Genomic DNA, 20418 nt, shown 5'->3' with positions numbered 1-20418 from the left:
GCCATACAACATGGGTGCTGGGAATGGAACTTGTTTCCTCTGCGAAGCAGTTAGGTTCTTAAACTTGCTGCATCTCGGTGTTTTAAAAACATTTTGCTGTTTTTTTCTCTTTTTTAAAATTAATTGCTTGAATTTATTTTTGTATTTGTTTTTGTTTTCGAGACAGTGTTTCTCTGTGTAGCTTTTGGAGCCTGTCCTGGAACTCACTTTGTAGACCATGCTGGCCTCAAACTCAAAAGATTCACCTTCCTCTGCCTCCTGAGTGCTGGGATCAAAGGTGTGCGCCACCACTGCCTAGCTTGAAATTCTTTATATCATTTAAATATAGAATGGAAAAATAGCAGGCTTTGGAGTCAGAGTTAATTCTCTGTAGCATAAAAGGTTTGAATTTGAAGTAAGAATGACTATCTTAGGGTTGGAGAGATGGCTCTGTGGTTAAGAGCACTAGCTGCTCTTTCCCAGGACCTGGGTTCAATTCCTAGCACGCACAGGGTAGCATGTAACCATCTGTAACTTTTTTCCCCATCTGTAATTTTCTTTCTTTCTTTTTTTTTTTTGGTTTTTCGAGACAGGGTTTCTCTGTGTAGTTTGCGCCTTTCCTGGATCTCGCTTTGGAGACCAGGTTGGCCTCGAACTCACAAAGATCCGCCTGCCTCTGCCTCCCGAGTGCTGGGATTAAAGGCATGCCCCGCCAACGCCAACGCCAACGCCCGGCCCCATCTGTAATTTTCATTCCAGGGGATCCAAAGCTTTCCTTTGACCTCTGAGGGTCAAAGGCATGTGTGTGGTACATATACATACATGCAGGCAAAACACTTAAGCACATAAAACAAAAAACAAATCTTAAAAAGTAATGGATTGGAAAAAACAATGGCTGCCAGCACCCTCAGGCCTCTTGAGCTGCTGAACTACTTACTACTGTGTGAGAGCCTGAGAGACCCACAGAGGTTTCAAGGGGAGATGCATTGGTGGAGGATGAGCTCACAGTATCTCTAGAACAACCAGAAAAAGGCAGAGAAGATGCTTTCAAAAAGTGGTTTCATGGAATTGGAAAAAAAGATGGTGGGGTGGAGCAGCAAGTGTGTAGCAGCCTGCAGCATAGAACCATGCTGTTGCTGCTCACTGTTCATTCTGCTGGGGGAGGAGAGTGAGGGTCCACAGTGTTGTCCACAGGCTGCAAGCACCTTGGTTGCCTGGGGAACCAGCAGAGTGGCTAGCACTGAGGGCAGAAGGGGATGCAGCAGCAGGGAGCGCTCTCTGATCTTCCCCCCCAGAAACATTGCCCAGCTTCAAGATTACCCTGACCTTGGGCAACAACATGATATCTGAGATGAGTCTTGGTGATAACCTAATATTTATGGTGCTTTAGAAATTTTGAACCAGACTAATGACTTATTGCAATAAGTATTTACATGTAAAGCTGTTTGGGGAAAAAAATACACTGTGTGACACATAGCAGTTTGCAACACCACTTAAATAAATGAATGTGTGATAAAGAGATGAGAAAGATGGTGGAACAGAGCGAGTGTACAGTCAGTGAAGTGAGGTAGAACTAGAGATTCCTTAGTGGCTACAGGTATGGAAGGCTGACAGGTATGGGAATGCAGCTGTAGCAGACAAAGGAACATGTTATTGCCAAGTATTGCAGGGTGGTATGGTGATACTTTGTTTGTACTCTAACAACTTAAAATTTGCCTGAAGATCAGAGGACATAGCCAGCCACCAGATTAGACATAGAGGCCAGGCAGTGGTGGCACACACTTTTAATCTCAGCACTAGGAAGGTTGAGATGGGACGTGATATGGCTGAGTAGAGAAAGGAATATAAGGTGAGAAGAGACAGGAACTCACACACCTTTTCAGGCTGAGGAGTTGGTGAGGCAGGAGGTGGTGGCTGTGACTTGCTCTGTTTCTCTGATCTTTCAGCTTTGACCCTGATATTTGGCTCCTGGTTTTTATTATAAGACCATATTGGGATTCGTGAAACAGGCTGGTGTACAGCAGCCGGGAGCTCACACAGGTTCTGTCCCCAAAAGCACTGCCCACCTGCACAGTCATCCTGTCTCTGAGCAACAGCAAGATATCCTAGATGAAGAACTGTTCGTTTTCTGGATTAAGCCTTCTCAAAAGACTTCTGTTTTTGTTGCTACCAATGCAGGTCATATTGATGTCCTTAGTCCTAGTTGTCGCCAGAGGCCATGATATATGTCTGTGGTCTGTGCTGCTGCTGGCGGCCATGTTGGTGCCTGTGGATGCTGCCACTGGAAACCATTGTTGATGTTTGTGGTCCATGCTGCATCTCAAAGCTATGTTGATATCCATGGTCCTTTCAGTTTCCAGAAGCCATGTTGAGGTCCGTGGTCCATGCTACTGCCAGAGACCATGTTGAGGTCCATGTTCTGTGCTGCCACCAGAGGCTGTGTAGATAGATGTCCTGTGTAGATGTCTGTGGTCTGTGCTGCCCCTGGAAACCATGTGGAAGTCCATGACCGGGCTGTTACAAGTCAAGGAAGCTTCTTTTGCAGTGGTATCAATGACTACAGACTCATAATTGAGAATGGAAGATATTGAAGGCTTCTGTGACAGCCCCTCTCCCCACAAAAAAAGGAAACAATCAAGAAAGGAAACTATTGAAGAGAGTCATTAAAAATTGTGATGAAGTTGCTTAAGTGTAGCCCTTCACAGTTAATGGCTTCTGATGGTGATGGTGGGGAGGACTCCTTTATCTTCAAAGGGCTGGCCACTGGGAATTTGACTGTGCTCCAATGAGTATATGATCAACACAAATTAGACTTGGCATTTTATTTTATTTTTTTGAGGCGGGGAACACAAGTGTGGGAAAATGGACTTGAGAGGAATGGGAAGTGTGGTGAGGTGAATTGTATGAAATTCCCAAATAATAAATTCAACCACATAAGTTTCCAAAATAAATAAATAAATTCACCATTATATAGGGAAAAAATCTTATAAGGCTGTGTCTGTATTTCACATTTCTTTCTTTTTTTTGTTTTTGTTTTTTATCCTATTTATTTATTTGTTTATTTGGCAGGGTTTCTCTCTATAGCCCTGGCTATCCTGGAACTTGTTCTGTAGACCAGGATGGCTTTGAACTCACAGAAATCTGCCTGCTTCTGCCTCCTGAGTGCTGGGATTAAAGTTGTGTGCCACCATTGCCCAGCTGTTTCTTCATTTCATTTCATTACTTTTCCTCTAAATTTTTCTTGGGCTCTCTTATCAGAACTGATTCATGTTTTGTATCATAAATATATTTTAACTTTTCATTTTGGAAGCGTATTTGTTGAATTGTGTTTGTAGTGTGGTGTATGGGCTGGTATGTGTAGGTGTGTTGTGAGGTTACAGATAAACGTCAGCTGTCTCCATCAGTCTCTACCTTTATTTTTTGAGATGTCTCCTCATCGAACCCTAAGCTTGATTTGACAGAGTAGATAGATGTCCAGTGAACTTCAGGGATCCACTTATCTCTCTGTTCCTACCCAACTAATGCTGGGGTTGCAATTTTGGAGCCTGGCTTTTTATATGAGTTCTTGAATTGGAATTTATTTCATCATGCTTGTGTAGCAGGAACTCTGCCAGTTGAGCCAGCTTCCCAGGCCATGTTTTTTTGTTTGTTTGTTTGTTTGTTTGTTTCTTTCTTTCTTACTTTCTCTCTCTCTCTCTCTCTCTCTCTCTTTCTTTCTTTCTTTCTTTTTTGGTTTTTCGAGACAGGGTTTCTCTGTGTAGCTTTACCCCTTTCCTGGAACTCGCTCTGTAGACCAGGCTGGCCTTGAACTCACAAAGATCTGCCTGGCTCTGCCTCCCTGAATGCTAGGATTAAAGGCCAAATAAAAAATTTAAAAAAGAAATCAGATTGAAAACTTAGCAACAGAAACTCAAGAACCTGTAGAATTATAACAACAACAACAACAACAACAAGAATCTAAAGTCCATATTATGACAGTTTCTAAAGGAAGGCACAAGACAAGCTGACATGGTACTAGAATAAGCAGTTATCAAAGGCCTCAAACTCTCAGAGATTTGCCTGCTTTTGCCTTACAAGTGCTGAAATTAAAGACATATACCATACATGCTCCTTTTGGCTTTTAAAAAAATTTCATTTTTTATTTCTTTGCCTCAGGCTTAATATTTTTACTTGTATTAAGGACATTTGTAGTTGAACATAGAAGTATTATTTTAGCATGTATATTTAAAAAGTCTCTCTTTTTTTTGAGACAGAGTATCATAATATAGCTCTGGAAGGTTTGGAACACACTGTGTAGACCAGGTTGACCTGAAACTCTCAGAGATCTCTCTGCCTATGCTTCCCAAGTACTGGGATTCTGTCTTTTGTGGCCTATTGATTAAAAAAATATTTTTTGACATTTTGTATGTTTTTATTTTATGTGTAGGGGTGTTTTTGCCTGCATGTATGTGCATGCACCATGTGCATACATTACTCACAGAGAGCATTGGATCACCCTGGAACAGTTCTGAGTTGCTGCATGGGTGATGAAAATTGAACCCAGGTCTTCTGGAAGATCAGCTAGTGCTCTTAACTACAACGTCATCTCTTTAGCCCCTCCCTGCCTTTTTGGGAAAGGGTAGGCTGGGCTTTGTAGCTGAAGATGATCTTGAACTTCTAATTCTGCCTGTACTTCCCTAATATTAAAATTACAGGTGTATGCCAACCACTCTGTTTATGAAGTGTTGGGGATAGAATGCAGGGATTTGTGCATGCTACACAAGTACTGTGGCCTGTTGATTTTTTTCTTTTTCTTTCTTTCTTTTCTTTTTTTTACTGTTTGGTTCTTTTCTCATTTCCTTTTGTATGTGAATTTTAGGTATTGTCTTTCTGGTCACTATGGAGATTATACATATAACATACTAAATTACTGTTTTTACTTTTTATTGTGCTGGGGATCTAACCCCATGGTTTTAGATATGCTAAGCAAAAACTCTACCACTGACCTACATCCTCCAACCCTTAAATTTCTAACAATCTAAGTTGAATTGGTATTCATTTAATTTTAATTATATGCAAACTTTTATTTCTTTTCCTTTCTTTTGGCTTTTTGAGACAGGATTTCTCTATGTATTAGCCCCGGCTGGCCTAGAATTCTGGCCTGTTGGGATTAAAGTCCTGTGCCACCATGCCTGGCTCCAAAACTATCTATCTAACTCTTTTTCTACCAATGTATGTAGTTTGTTTGTTTCTCTCTCTTTCTCTCTTTCTTTTTCTTTTTCCTGACAAATTACATCTTTATACATTGTATATCCAGGTTGGTGGTGGTGGTAATGCATGCCTTTAATCCTAGCACTTTGGAGGCAGAGTCAGGAGGATCTCTGAGTTGAAGGCCAGCCTGTTCTACAGAGTGAGTTCCAGGACAGCCAGGGCTACACAGAAAAACCCTGTCTCCAAAAAACAAACATTGTATATTCAATAACACAAGTTCATAATCTTTGAAATGCGTTTGCTCCTTAAATCCTGTAGTTTAAAGTAAAAGTTTTCTAGTGCTATAATTATAGCAGTAAGAACTTGTAGTTGCTGGGCAGCAGTGGCACAAGCCTTTAATCCCAGTGTTCTAGAGGCAGAACCAGGCTGATCTCTGTGAGTTGGGAGATCAGCATGATCTACAGAGCAAGATCCAGGACAGGCGCCAAAACTACACAGAGAAACCCTGTCTCAAAAAAAAGACCCCCCCCCCAAACCCCACAAACAACAACAACAACAAATAAACTTGTAGTCCCATTCTTGATGGCTGAGGCAGGAAGATAGTGAGTTTGGGGCCAACTGGTGCAATATAAGAAACCTTGTCTTGAATGGTGGTGGCACACACCTTTAATCCCAGCGCCTGGGAGGCAGAGGCAGGTGGATCTCTGTAAGAGTAAGGTCATCCTGGTCTACAGAGTGAGTTTGAGACCAGCCAGGGCTGTTATAAAGAGAAACCATGTCTAGGAAAAAAAAAATCGAAGAAACTGTGTTTCATAAAAAAGTGTGATTATAAGCCAGAAATAGAGAAATAGTGGCTCTCCTATTTGACCATGTAAGCCATCTTTATTGAGATGTTAATTTTTTTCAGTTTTTAAAAAATGTGCATTGGTGTTTTGCCTGCATATATGTTTGTATGAGGGTGTTGGGTACCCTGGAACTGGAGTTATAGACAAGTGTGAGCTGTGTAGGTGCTGGGAATTGAACCTGGGTCATCTGGGAGAGCAGCTAGCGTTCTTAACCGCTGAGCTGTCTCTCCAGCCCCAGATGTTTATTTTTTTAATGGAGTGCCAAGTTTCTGTCTTCTATCTTTTCAGTTTAACAAGAACTTTTTTTTTTTTTTTCTTTTTCTTTAAGACATGGTTTCTCTGTGTAGCTTTCAAGCCTGTTCTGGAACTTGCTCACTAGACCAGGTTAGCCTTGAACTCACAGATCCACCTGCCTCTGCCTCCCAGTGCTGGGACTAAAGGCATTTGCCACAACCTTCCGGCACATAAAGAACTTGTATTTAGCATTCTTTGTAGCATAAGTGTAGTGGTAACGGACCCTTTCAACTTTTGTTTATCTGAGAATATCTTAACCTTTCCTTATTTTTCAAAGGATAGTTTTGATAGACATTATTTCAAGTTAATTCATTTTATCTTTTAGCAGCTTAAGTAAGTAATAACAGCTTGATTTAAAAATGACCATCTTTCTTTTTTTGTTGTTTTTTGTTTTTCGAGATAGGGTTTCTCTATGTAGCTCTGTACCTTTCCTGGAACTCGCTTTGTAGACCAGGCTGGCCTCGACTCAGAGATCCACCTGCCTCTGCCTCCCGAGTGCTGGGATTAAGGGCGTGTGCCACCATTGCCTGGCCATCTTTATTTCTTTTAGTCCCAGAATTTTAGAGGTGTAATATCTAGGCTTGGCTAAGATAAGGACTTTGAAAATTATGTTTTTCTTTTCTTTTTTTTTTTTTTTTCCTTTGAGACAGAGTTTCTCTGTGTAGCCTTGACTGTCTTGGAACACACTCTGTAGACTAGGCTGGCCTCAAACTCAAGAGATCCACCTGCTTCTGCCTCCTAAGTACTGGGACTACAGGTGTGTGCCACCACTGCTTGGTGAAAAACTATCTAAAGAGGAAGTAACCAGTTTAAAAAAAAATCCTAAAGTTTGTATATTCATAGACAGACGGACGTGTACACACACACACACACACTTCCTTAAATTAAGCATGTCCAGCATAGTAATTTCAATATACAATAAGATGTTTTAAAATATGTTTAATTTTATGTATGTGTGTGGATATGTACATGGTAGTACAGGTGTCTAGAGGCCAGAGGCATTGGATCTCTCTGGAGCTTATAGTGATATTTTATTTGTATTGAAATGTGATTTTATTTGTATGTTAATAAAGTTGCCTTGAGGTCAGAGCAAGCCAGAGCAGAAGCTGGGCGGTAGTGGGGCACGCCTTTAATCCCAGCACTTGGGAGGCAGAGCTAGGTAGATCTCTGTGTGTTCAAGGACACAGCCAGTATGACAGACATACGCCTTTAATCTCAATACCAACCATAGAAGACCTGGAGTTCTGTATAAACAGGCAGTGACGAGGAGGCCATGTGGCTAGGTTTACAACCAATGAGAAGGCAGAACAGAAGGAGCTAGAGTTACAGGTAGTTGTGAGTTGTCTAATATTGGTGCTTTAAACCAAATCAGATCTTCTGTAAGAACAGTGTAACTTCTGAGTCATCTTTCTAGCACTGTCCTGGAACTCCCTCTAGACTAGCTGTTAGACTGGCCTTGAACTTCGATTCATCTGGGGGAGGAGGGAGAGGGGGAAGACCACCAGTGCTGCGATTAGAGGCATGCACCACCATGATTCAGCCCTGTTAAGTTTTAAAAAATAGTGTATAATGGCCACAGATTGTTGTAGTTATTATCAGGAAATTTAGCAGCAGTTTTGTTTACAATGTTTCTTATTTAAAAAATTTTTTTCCTTTTAGGTTCAGGCATGATGGTGCAAACCTTCAATCGTAGCACTGGGAGACAGAAACAGGCAGATTTCTGAGTTTCAGGCCAGTCTGGCCTACAGAAGGGAGTTCCAGGACAGCCTGGGCAACACAGAGAAACCCTCTCTCTCTCAAAAACAAACAAACAAACAAACAACAAAAAAAACCCCACAAATGTTCTATGTGTATGGGTATTTTTGCCTGCATCTATGTCTGTATACACCATGTGAATGCCTGGTACCCACAGATGCCAGAAGAGGGCATCTGAAGTCCTGGAACTTCAGTTATTGATGATTGCATCACCAAGTGGATAAGAGCAGCTAGTGCTCTTAACTGCTGAGCCAGTTAGACAACTCTACCACTGAGCTATCTTCCTAGTCCCTGCCCATGCTGCTTTAGACTCACAGTGATGCATTACAAAACTTCAAATACATGAAAACAATGAACATATATGACATAATTACAGCAAATCAGTGTATCCAGTAAAAAAAAAAGTATAAAGTTTTCTCTCTCTCTGCAATGTGAGAAAGGACCAATAAAAGTAAGATAAAAGCTGTAGCTTGTTACACTGGCTTGAGTCTGTCTCTGTTTTAGAGCTAATTAAAGATAAAAAGATGCCTTTACACATGGAAAATTTTTAAATTTTTTTTTTTTTCATGTATATTGGTTTGCCTGTATGAGAGTGTTAGATCCCTTGGAATAGAAGTTACAGACAGCTGTGAGCTGCTATGTTGGTACTGGGAATTAATTGAACCTGGGTCCTCTGGAAGAACAGCCAATGCTTTTAACCACTGAGCCATCTCTAGCTCCTACATGGAAATTTTTAATATGCTTTCTCTCCTTCAGACCTTAGCAGTTCAAAGAATGAAGAAGTAAGGTTAGAGAAGGATAGATTGGAGTAGGAGGCTAAAAACAGTTAGATACTAAGAATTTATCTTTAATTATGGCATAACCTTCAAAGCTTTCTCCCCTTTTTTTTCGTTCCTCTTTTTTGGTCTGTGTGTGTGTGTGTGTGTGTGTGTGTGTGTGTGTGTGTGTGTGTGTGTTTGAGACAGAGTTTCTCTGTGTAGTCCTGACTGTCCTGGAACTCACTGTAGATCAGGCTGGTCTTGACCTCAGGGATTCTCCTGCCTCCGCCTCCTTCAGCAAATCCTATCAGTGCGTGACAGCACAACTGGCTTCCTAGGTATTTTTTAAACATCTCTTAACCTAGATGAAATTTTTTAAAAAGCTCTTGGGGCTGGAGAGATGGAAATGAAGCTGGAGAAATGGTTCAAGAGAGCACTGGCTGCTCCTTCAGAGGACCTGGGTTCAATTCCCAGCACCTACATGGAAGCTCACAACTGTCTATAACTCTGTTTCTAGGGGTTCCAGTAACCCTACACATACATACATACATGTAAGCAATACATCAATGTATATAAAATAGAACTAAATAAACTATAAAAAACCTAAACAGAAAAAAACCCTCTTAATTTTTTTGTAAATTACCTGTTTCATTAGTTTTAGATGCTTTTCAATTAAAATAGATTGCCTATGCGTGATAACAAAATAGCATCAGGAATAAAAACCCCACAAAACCCAACTCAGGCATATCAGTGTTTCCCACTGACGAAAATCTATAACCAGATTATCCTATTTTTCAAATATGTGCAGCTCAAATCAATACAGTTATCATATATAAAATCATCTGAAGTACCAACTAGCATATTTTTTTCAATACTTTTCTCTTCCTCTGTTTTATACTCAAGATGTTAGCTTTTCTGTACTGACTCGAGATCTCTGTGTTGGATGAAATTTATGTGCTGCCTTTTAGAATAGCTCTCTTATTTCTTGAACCCTAGGGTTGCCTTCTTCCCACTGAATCTTGGGCTTGTCCTGCACACTTCTGGGAACATGAGGAGGCTCAAGACACTGGGTAATTAACCCTTATGTGTATCTTTCTGGCTGAGCCAATGAAGTTCCTTACATACCTTGAATAGTGGGGTATGTTTTGTTAGCTTTTGGTGTGAGGGAATTATACCTTGTGGAGGTATACCCCTTGTTCATCCTGTTGGGATGAAAGGGACAAGTATCTCTTCAGCATCCAATGATCAGGCACTCAAAAAACTTGTAAACCGAGAAACATTGTAGTAAGCATAAGTTGCAGAATAATTCAAAATTAGATACTGGAGCAGTGGCAGAAGAGAAAGACTAGCAAGTTAACACCTAAAAGTTCTGAAAGCAAACAAATAACCGAATGCTCTGAAAACAGACAACCAGAGTGGTTTATCTTAAAACAGGTGCCGTGCTTGAGCTGGCTCACTGGGGTAAAGGCGCTTGCTCCCAAGCCTGGTGGCCTGAGTTTGATTCTTGGGACTTGCATGGTGGAAGAAGAGCGCTGATCCCTGCAGGTTTTCCTTTGACCTCCACATGCTCACAGTGGCACTGGTTTGCCTGTTAGGCCTCCATGTGAGTCCTGGGATTGAACCCAAGTCCTCTGCAAGAGCAGTAACTGTTCTTAACTGGGGCATCATTCCATATCCTCAAACCTTCTGTCTTAATGTATTTGGTTTGCTATCACAAAATACCTTAAACTAGTTAGCTTACAAACAGTATAAATGGTTTTTGGTTTTTCCAGACGGGTTTGCTCTGTGTAACAATCTGGATGGATGTCCTGGAAATAATTTTGTAGACCAGGCTGGCCTCGAACTCACAGAGATCCTCCTGTCTCTGCCTTCCAAGTGCCGGGATTAAAGGCATGTGTCACCACTACTTGGCTACTATAAATGTATTTTTAACAGTTCTAGAGGCTGGGATGTCTGAGCTCAAAGTGCCGGCAGATTTGGTGTCTGGTGATGGCACTTTTTAAAAAAAAAAAATATTTATTTATTTTGTATATCGTATTTTGTTTGCATGTATCCCTGCAGGCCTGAAGAGGGAGCCAGATCTCATTACAGATGGTTGTGAGCTACCATGTGGGTGCTGGGAATTGAACTCAGGACCTACTGGAAGAACAGCCAGTGTTCTTAACCTCTGAGCCATCCCTCCAGCCCCAGCACTTCTTGCTATGTATCTCACGATAGAAGTGGTGATGAGAGACAGAATAAAAAGAAATAAGTAAACAGAATTGCAGTCATATAAAAAATATCCTAAGTCATCTTGTGAACTGATTCTTTGATTGTTTCCTTTGGCATTTCATGGTTACTATTTCATGTTCTGGTTCCTGATGCAGCTATATTCCTGGGTATTTACCCCAAAGTTAACTAATCAGAGATCTTTGTACATGAGTGTTGATTGCAATACTTTTTGGGCCAGTAAGAGGGATCTGCAAGTAAAGATGCTTACTGCCAAACCCAATAACCCGAGTTCTAATTTTTGTACCAATATAATGGAAAGAAAGAATGGATTCCTGAAAGTTGTCTTCTCACCTCTATACATGCATTGTGCCATATGCATATTCCCTTCAGTAACTTGAATAAATATTTAAAGAAATAGTCACTTTTTTTGAGTCAGTTTCTCTGTGTAACCTTGGCTGTCCTGGAATGCTCTCTGTAGACCAGGCTAGTCTCGAACTCAACAGAGATCTGCCTGCTTCTGCCTTGCAAGTGCTGAAAATTCTTACTTTTAAAATTTTACTTTTATTTTATATGTATGGGTATTTTGCCTGCCTGTATGTCTGTGTACCATGTGTATGCCATGCCTGTGGAGGCCAGAAGAGGATATTGGGTCTTCTGGGGCTGGAGTTAGAGTTGGTTGTGAGCTGCCATTCAGATGCTGGGAATTAAACCCCTGTCTCCTGGAAGAGCAGCTAATGTTCTCAAGTGATGAGCCTTCTCTTTAGGTCTAATGATTCTTTTTAATTAGAATGAATGTTGCATGTGTGTTTAATATAAAGATTTTTAGAAAAGATACTAAAGATTCACGTTTCATTCCTTTTTTTCATTGAAGGATATGGTTACTGGACTTAGTCCCCTGCTCTTCAGGAAGCTTAGTAATCCTGACATATTTTCACCTACTGGAAAAGCTAAACTCCATCGACAACTTAGTCAGGATGACTGTAAATTACGGAGAGGAAGCTTGGCCAGTTCTCTGTCAGGTAAATACCAGACTTGCTTTTTAATGGAATGTGGGGAAATGGGTAAGTTAGTATGTGGTAGATGGTGTGCTTAGCATGCATAGACCCAGGGTTCACTCTCTAGAACCAAAAAAGGGATGGGGGATAATTGTGACACTGTGTTGTTAATACTTAAAGATACATCAATTGCCTTGGCATCTTGACAGCCTCTTCTTTGATAGTCTTGTATAGAATACTGTTGTTTTCTTTCTACTATTTTATAGATTCTCTGAATGCTAGCCACTTGAACACCTGTTGGCTAACTAGTACTCTTAGCTACTCCAGTATGTTTTTTTCTCCTTTTACAACTTTGTAGGTTTACATCCTTCTCACTCCCACTGCCCCACTCCCCACCTCCACCTCTGCCTGTACCACTACAGCTGTGCTGGAAAAATCTAGGGCCTTGTATATGCCTAGGCAAGTGCTCTGCCACTAAGCTATAACCCCAGCAAAATCCCATAATTATCTTTCCGTGTCCTCCAAAGAAAAGACAATTAGAAAATCCAAGGTACAAAATTGTAAAAGAAGTCTTGGTTCATGTAGAAAACAGTTAAGATATAGTATAATTTTAATCAATCAGTAGACTATGAAAAAAGAGGAGTATGGCCAATAGAGAAGAAAATGTCCTGCTGTACTTCTTCCCCAGCAGTAAACATCTCCTAATTCTTTGCCTTTCAGTTGCTTTTCAGTGATGTTCTCCTTGGCCTTACTGTCTCACGGCTGTGCTGTCATTTTTGTTTCATCCTTCTGCTCTTACTTTTCATAGAACTCTGCTCATCTTTTAAGAACAGGATCATCTTCTGATTGTCTATGGATAAACTGAACTTTAAAAAAAATACTTACTGATTTGTATATGTGTGTGGTGTATGCCATGGGATGTACATGGAGATCAGAGGACAATTTTTAGGAATTAGTTCTTCACCATGATGATCTGGAGGGTCACTGAGGTTATCAGGCTTCACTGCAAGTGCCTTTACCCCTTGAGCCATTTCAGTAGTCCTATAAGAGTTTTGAATTAAGAATTAGAAAAAAAAACAAGCTGGATGGTGGTGGCACATGCTTTTAATCCTAGTACTTGTGAGGCAGAAGCAGGTAGATTTTGAGGCCAGAGTGGTCTACAGAGTGAGTTCCAGGACAGCCAGGGTTATAAGGAGAAACACTGTCTTGGAAAACCAAAAATAAAGAAACAAAAAAGCAAACAAATAAATAAAAGAAAACAAAATAAAACTGGGACTGGATAGATGGTGCAGAGGTTAAGAGCACTTGTTGCTCTTGCATAGAACCTGTTTGATTCCGAGCTATCTGTAACTCCAATTCAAGGGAATCTCTCTCTTCTGACTTCTGTAGGCACCACCAGTCATACATACACACATGCAGGCAAAGCAAAGCACTCATAATGTAAATTAAAAAAACTGTTAAAAAAGAAGAAAACTGTAGGGGCTGATGGGTTAATAACTAAGTTGGTTAGTGTGGTGGCATCACTTAGAATCCCAGTGTTGTGGAGGTTCCTGGAGTTTACTGAACTGTCTAGCACATAACCCACTTGCTTGGTGAGTTCCGGGCTGCTGAGAGACTTTGTCTCTCTCATACACAAATTCAGGTGGATGGTACCTGAGAAAAGACACCTAAGGTTGTCTTCTGTTCTCCACAAGTATACATTTACAATTTTTTAGACCAGTTTTTAGACCAGGCTGGTCTTGAACTTGTAGATCCTCCTCTTCTGAGTGCTGAAAATAAAGGTATGAGCTGCCATGGCTGGGCCTTTTAGGTTTATTTTTAAATTTAAGTGGTTAAATTTATTTTTTAAAAAATATTTGTTTTTTATTTTGTTTTTTTTGTTTTTGTTTTTGGAATTTATTTTATTATTTTATGTGTGTGAATGTTTTGCCTGAATGTATGTCTGGGCATCCCTGGTGCCAGAGGAGGCCAGAAGAGGGGCATTGGATCCTCTGGGACTGGAGGTACAAAGGGTCGTAATCAGCTAAGTGGTTGCCAGGAAGGGAACCAAATTCTGGTTCTCTGGAAAAGCAGCAAGCAGTCTTAATCACTGAGTCATCTCTTCAGCCCCTTTTATTTTATTTTATTTTTTTGAGACAAGGATCTCTATGTGTCCCTGGCTAGCCTGGGACTTGCTATGTAGACTAGGCTGGCAGTGGACTCCAAGAGATTTAGTGGGATTACAGTTATATGTCATTATGCCAATCAGACTGTAGTCATTCTGAATCTTTATTTGTCTTCTGAACTTTAATTTTCTTTGTTTGGTTTTACGAGGTTGCTAGCCAAATGAATTACACCATATTTTGTTTGCAACAAAAACAAGAAAACTTTGAATAACTAAGATTTTGCCAGGTACAGGGAGAGAATTCAAGTGAACTGAGTAATCAAGATAAAACCAATGGAAAATGCAGGGCATAACAGTGAAGTTGAATGAGGGAAGACTGTGAAAAAGAGGAGGTGAGGCCAGAAAGATAATCTGAATTTTGGAGTTCTTTTTAGAATAATAAAAAGTTTGACTTAATTCTTTAAAGATTGGGGAAGTCATCAGATGTCTTTTAAAGGAAATAAATGACACAATCACATTGATTTTGGTTAGCAGCAATATGAAGGTTGTGAAGAAAAGGGGGGATATAGGACTGGTAAATAAGCTGCAAAATCATTACAATTCTAGGCACTTAGTCTTCATAGATGACTTTCATTTATTTGCCCCTCCTACTACTGAAGATAGGTTCTTATATTATCCTGACTGGCTGGCTACTTACTATGTAGCCCAAGCTGGCCTTGAACTATTACTATGTCTGGCTTGACATATATTGATGTATATTGCAGTGCAATTAATGTAGTTGGTAAACCTAGACTGAGCACATGGAATCTGGTGAGAACAGTATGGATTCAGTATTTGCCTTCTGAAATCACAAGGCTCAGTCTCTTTTTTTCTTCTCTGTGTATCCCTGACTGTCCTGGAATTCACTCTGTAGACAGGCTGGACTCAAATTCAGAGAGATTTGCCTGCCTCTGCCTCCCGAGTGCTGGTATTGAAGGTGTGTGCCATGACCGCCCGGCTCAGGCTTTTTTTTTTAAAACTTGTATTTGTGTGTGCATTTTTTAAAATTTACTTATTACTTATGTATACAGAAGAGGGTGCCAGATCTCATTACAGATGGTTGTGAGCCACCATGTGAGTGCTGGGAATTGAACTCAGGACCTCTGGAAGAGCAGTCGGTGCTCTTAACCTCTGAACCATCTCTCCAGCCCCTCAGGCTTGCTTTGAACAGTATTTCTGTACCACTCATTCCACTTGAGTAGGATAGTAAAGGACTTAGAAGACATCATTGCATTTGTATTTTTTCATTCATTTGTCAACATAAAATTACATGAATATTTTCTGCCTTGTGTTTGAAGGTAAGCAGCTGCTCCCTTTGTCCAGCAGTGTACACAGCAGTGTGGGGCAGGTAACTTGGCAGTCTGTAGGAGAAGCATCAAACCTGGTTCGAATGAGAAACCAATCCCTTGGACAGTCTGCACCTTCCCTTACTGCTGGTTTGGTAAGTGTTTATTCAGTAAAGCTTTGGGGTTGCTCTAGAAATGTATCCTTGATCCTCATTTATCACATTGATACTTGTTCTATTTTCATTTTTAGGATTTTAGTTAATTTCTCCAAGTGAATAAGATTAAAATTTTTATTAAATATGTTCTAATCTCTTACTTTGTAACTTGTACTGATTAGCTTTTTATCAGGAAAATAATTGAGTATGATTGTAACTTTTGTTTTGGTTTTTGGAGACAAGGTTTCTCTATGTAGCCCTGACTGTTCTAGAATTCCCCTTGTGGATCAGGTTGGCCTTAAACTCATAGAAATCCTCCTGCCTCTACCTCCTGAGTGCTGGGATCAAAGGTATGTGCCACCAACACTGGGTTGATATGTGACCTTTATGATTGACTTTTTTTTTCCACTTCAAATGTGTATGTGTGTTTTTTTTTTTTTTTTTTTAGATTTATTTATTTATTATATATAAAATGTTCTGCCTGCATATATTCCTACACACCAGAAGAGGGCACCAGATCTCATTACAGATGGTTGTGAGCCACCATGTGGTTGCTGGGAATTGAACTCAGGACCTCTGGAAGAACTGCCAGTGCTTTTAACCTCTGAGTCATCTCTCTAGCTCTCGAATGTCTTTTAAGGGTCATTCATATTGGGTGTGTCAGTATTTAATTTTTATTTCTAAATAATATTTTTTTGTATAGATATATAATTTTATCATTTGCTAGATATTTGGTCTGCTTCCACCTTTTGGCATATGAATAATGTTGCTGTGAAGTTGAATTGTAGACTTTTATGTGAGCATGTGTTTTTATTTGCGTGTGTCTGTGTGTCTGTGTGTGTGTGTCTGCGTGTGTCTGTCTCTGTGTCTGTGTATACCTATACGTATAGGCATGGAATTATTGTTCATATGGTAACTATATTTAGTCATTTGAAAAATTTTGGTTTCTTTACATTCTTGTCAATTTTAGCTGTCATTTTGACTTTAAGCCGTTTTGACTCTGAGCCATCTCTCCAGCCCCTTGTTTATATTTTTTAAATGTGGATATCTGTTTGTTCTAAAACTGTTGAAAGTACTATTTTGTTTTGTTTTTGTTTGCTTTGTCTGCTTATGCTCTCTGTCTTTCAACCATTTCAGCCTATTCTCTCTCATGTAGACCAGGCTCACTATGTAGCTGAGTGTGACTTTGAATTCCTGATCCTCCTGTATCTATTTCCCATGTGTTGGAATCACAGACTGGATTTTATGTGATGCAGGGGATGGAAACTCAGGCTTCATGCATCCTAGGCAAGCATTCAATATTAACTAAGCTAGTTTCTCCCACAGGTCTGTCCTTTTTTATTTTGCTGAATTAATTTGTGCCTCTTATTTAAAGATGATGGATTCTCCGCCTATTTCTATAACTTTATTCTGTCTCTATTGATGACAGTATATTATTTATTAGAGCACTTAAGTCTTGATGTTATATAGTATAAGATAGCTAGCTTTGTTCTTTTTCAAAGTTGATTTGTTTTGCTTCCTTTTTTTCAAATGATTTTAACTTTTTTTTTTTTTTTTAATTTGCATCAGTCTCATAGTTCAGGCTAGTATCAAATTTGCTATGTAGCTGAGGATGACCTTGAACTTAGTAATACTGCCTCCTGCATGCTTAGATTATATATGTGTACCACCACTTCTACTATATATATATTAATTTTAGGTGCATTTGTATTTTGTCAGCAGGTATGTCTGTGTGAGTGTCAGATCCACTGGAGATGGAGTTACAAGCAGTTGTAAGCTGCCATATGGGTGCTGGGAATTGAAACCAGATCTCCTGGGAGAACAGCCAGTGCTCTTAACCTCTGAGCCATCTCTCTAGCTCCCTACCTTATATTTTTATAATCAATTTGTTAATACCTACCAGAATGAAGGGAAGGAAGTCTGTAAGTTGCTCCTGTATTAATGTGATAGAAACACCCAACAAAACATGATGGGAGGAGAATTGCATTTTGGCTTATTGATTCAGAGAAATTTTACTCTGTCTTGTTGATTCTGAAGGCATGATTGGAAGTGGTTCAGTCCTTGGTGATAGGAACATGAGGTTGCAGCTTGTTTACATAGTAGTGGACTTGGAGGCAGAATCCTCAGTTGGAACCAGGGGTTGATAGAACCTTAGAAAGCCTACCTCTAGTGACCTATTTCTGCCAGTCCAGTCCTACTAAGTAAAATAAGCCTGAGAGGAACATTTCAGATGAAAACCCTAACAGGATGGAAGGGAATGAGGTTGGATGGCTGCTGGGATTTGATAGATATTTCATTAAATCATCAGGTTAATTAGGGGGAAATGGACATTTGTCAATGCTGAGTCTTGTGATCCATTAACATAATTGATATCTACAGTTATTTAAATATTTAACTTCTCTCAGTAATGTTTCATAATTTTTGATATGTCTATCTTATCAGATTTCTATTTCATGAAAAACTTAAGAATATGATTAACTGATTTTTCATCTGTGATTGCTTATAATTTGATGAGATTTCTAACTATTTACTGCATATTCATATTGGTGAAATTATTAAGGCAACTCCACGTAGTTAAAAGGGAGGTTTATTTTGTGGGGTAACTTACAAGTGAAGGGAGAGGTAACAGGGCCTGGGAAAGGTATAGGGCAGTGCGGCGGTGTTCTCTGGAGAACTCTGCTCAGTCTACCTTCAGTGTCCAGGGTCCTGGAACCAGGAGAGCTTCCCCATCCAGATCTGAGGTCTTCAGGGGTTCTCTTTTGGCTCTGCCTTGTAGGTGTGAGTTACTGAAACCTCAAAGTGGGTGGTATTTCCAGGTCAAAGCTGGAACGGCTACCCACTACATATGCATATGTGCATGATGCACTATGTGTGTGTGTGTGTGTGTGTGTGTGTGTGTGTGTGTGAGAGTGAAAGTCAGAGGACAACAACTTTGTAGAGTTAGTTCTCTCCTTCCATCTCTACACAGATTCTAGGGCTGAAATTCAGGTTGCTAGCTAGGCTTGTTCAGTAAACACCTTAACCTGCTAAGCCATCCTGCTGGCTTAATGTAGACTTTGGTTTCTTTTGAGACAGAGGTTTCTCTGTGTAACAGCCCTGGCTGGTCTTGAACTCACAGAGATCCACCTGTCTCTGCCTCCTGAGTTCTGGGATTAAAAGCATGTGTTACTACTGCCTGGCTCAGATTTTTTTTTTTTTTAATGGCAAAAAAATTTCTTTTTTATTGTAATTCCATCATGTAGCTAGAGAGTTTTCTTTCCGGGTCCCACCAAGCCCGGGCAGTTCGACAGCCCACTTATAAATTAACCCATTTCTATTAATCTGTACTTTGCCACGTGGCTTGTGGCTTACCCGGTACTTTACATCTCCCTTGTCATGGCAGCGGCTGGCAGTGTCTCTTTGCCTCAGCCTTCCACTTCCCAGAATTCTCCTTTCTCCTTGTCCCACCTATACTTCCTGCCTGGCTACTGGCCAATCAGTGTTTTATTTATTAACCAATCAGAGCAACACATTTAACATACAGAACATCCCACAGCACCATTACACTTTTATTTTTTAATTTTTTTCAGTTGACTTCTCTTTGTTTTCAGCCTCACTGGAAATGAACTACTTGAGCCAAGGGACTAAGATTGCTTCTGGCAATAGAATTAATTAATTTTTTTTCAAGAGGCTCAAAACTCAAACAAGAAATGGTCTTTTAGTATACGAGCATTTTGAAGATAAAGTAAACTGCATTTCTAGGAAGACAGTGAAATATGAATTTACATTTGTTTACTTAACATTTTATTTAGAAATAATTGTAGTCTCACTGGAGAGAGATGACTCAGTGGTGAAGAGCACTTGCTCTTACAGTCAGTTCCAGTGCTCATATCAGGTGACTGTATTGCCTGCAGCTCTAGCTTCAGATTATCTAACACCCTCTTCTGGCCTTCCTGGCACCTGCACACATAAAATACACACTGATACACATTCACACAAGAAATAAAAATAAGACAAATCTTTAAAAAATAGAATATAGAGAATCCGGTGACTCCACTTTTTCCATTGATGTCAATTAGCAAACAGTACAATGTCAAAACCAGTTATGTGGGTTTCAGGGTGAACACAGGTTTTCAATCTTTCAAAGATGCAAATACCTGTTCCTGCTGAGCAATCTCACTGGCTCTGATAGTATGTATATATTTTTTGAGACATGGTTTCATATAGTCTTGAACTTGCTGTGAAGTTAAGAATGACCTTGAACTTCTGAACTTCCCTCTTTCACCTCTCATGTAGTCCTTGCAAGGCTTATACTATAATATTTTTGATTGCTGATCTTACTTCTTACTTGATTTTTGCATAGGCTTGCATTTGTGTGTTTTCATAGTATTAGTTACTGTTCTATTGCTGTGGTCAAAGGCAACTTATAGAGGAAAGAGTTTATTTTGGTTTATGGTTACAGGTTAGAGTCCATAATGCCAAGACAGCCTGGCAGCAGGCAGTCGACATGATAGCAGGAACAAGAACCTGAGAGCTTACATCTTGAACCACACACAGCAATGGCAGCAGAGAGAATAAACTAGAAATGGTGGGAGTTCTTAAACTCTCAAACCCTCCTGCATTGACTGACACACTTCTGTTAACAAGGCTGCGCTTCCTAAACCTTCCTAAACAGTGCCACAAACTGGGACCAAGTGTTCAAAGAAATGCTAATGGAGGATATGCTCATTCTAACCATGACACAGGTGTGGATTCAGCTCTTGAGTATGTTTTGTTTACGGACCACCAACAGTCAATACAACTGGTTCATCATTACAGAGGAATGTCC

The 20418-nt window shown here is 40.0% G+C and overlaps 1 protein-coding gene across 11 annotated transcripts in view; it reads left to right on the top strand.

Annotated features, from left to right (window-relative positions):
• The window catches only part of Mast2 (microtubule associated serine/threonine kinase 2), a 170523-nt gene that overhangs the window by 21475 nt on the left and 128630 nt on the right, over positions 1-20418 (top strand). For 6 of the 11 annotated variants that reach the window (XM_036177731.1, XM_036177734.1, XM_036177733.1 and 3 more), the window contains exons 2-3: positions 11904-12051; positions 15469-15611. In XM_036177731.1, the coding sequence (XP_036033624.1) occupies positions 11904-12051; positions 15469-15611 (291 nt within the window). Of the gene's footprint in view, positions 1-9817; positions 9892-11903; positions 12052-15468; positions 15612-20418 lie in introns of those variants that run through there. The other 5 variants (XM_036177735.1, XM_036177729.1, XM_036177730.1 and 2 more) reach the window with 4 other exon arrangements.

Source organism: Onychomys torridus, chromosome 2, assembly GCF_903995425.1.
Source record: "Onychomys torridus chromosome 2, mOncTor1.1, whole genome shotgun sequence".
In the NCBI taxonomy this organism is placed as follows: Eukaryota; Metazoa; Chordata; class Mammalia; order Rodentia; family Cricetidae; genus Onychomys; species Onychomys torridus.
This window is presented reverse-complemented; position numbering and strand designations above follow the sequence as displayed.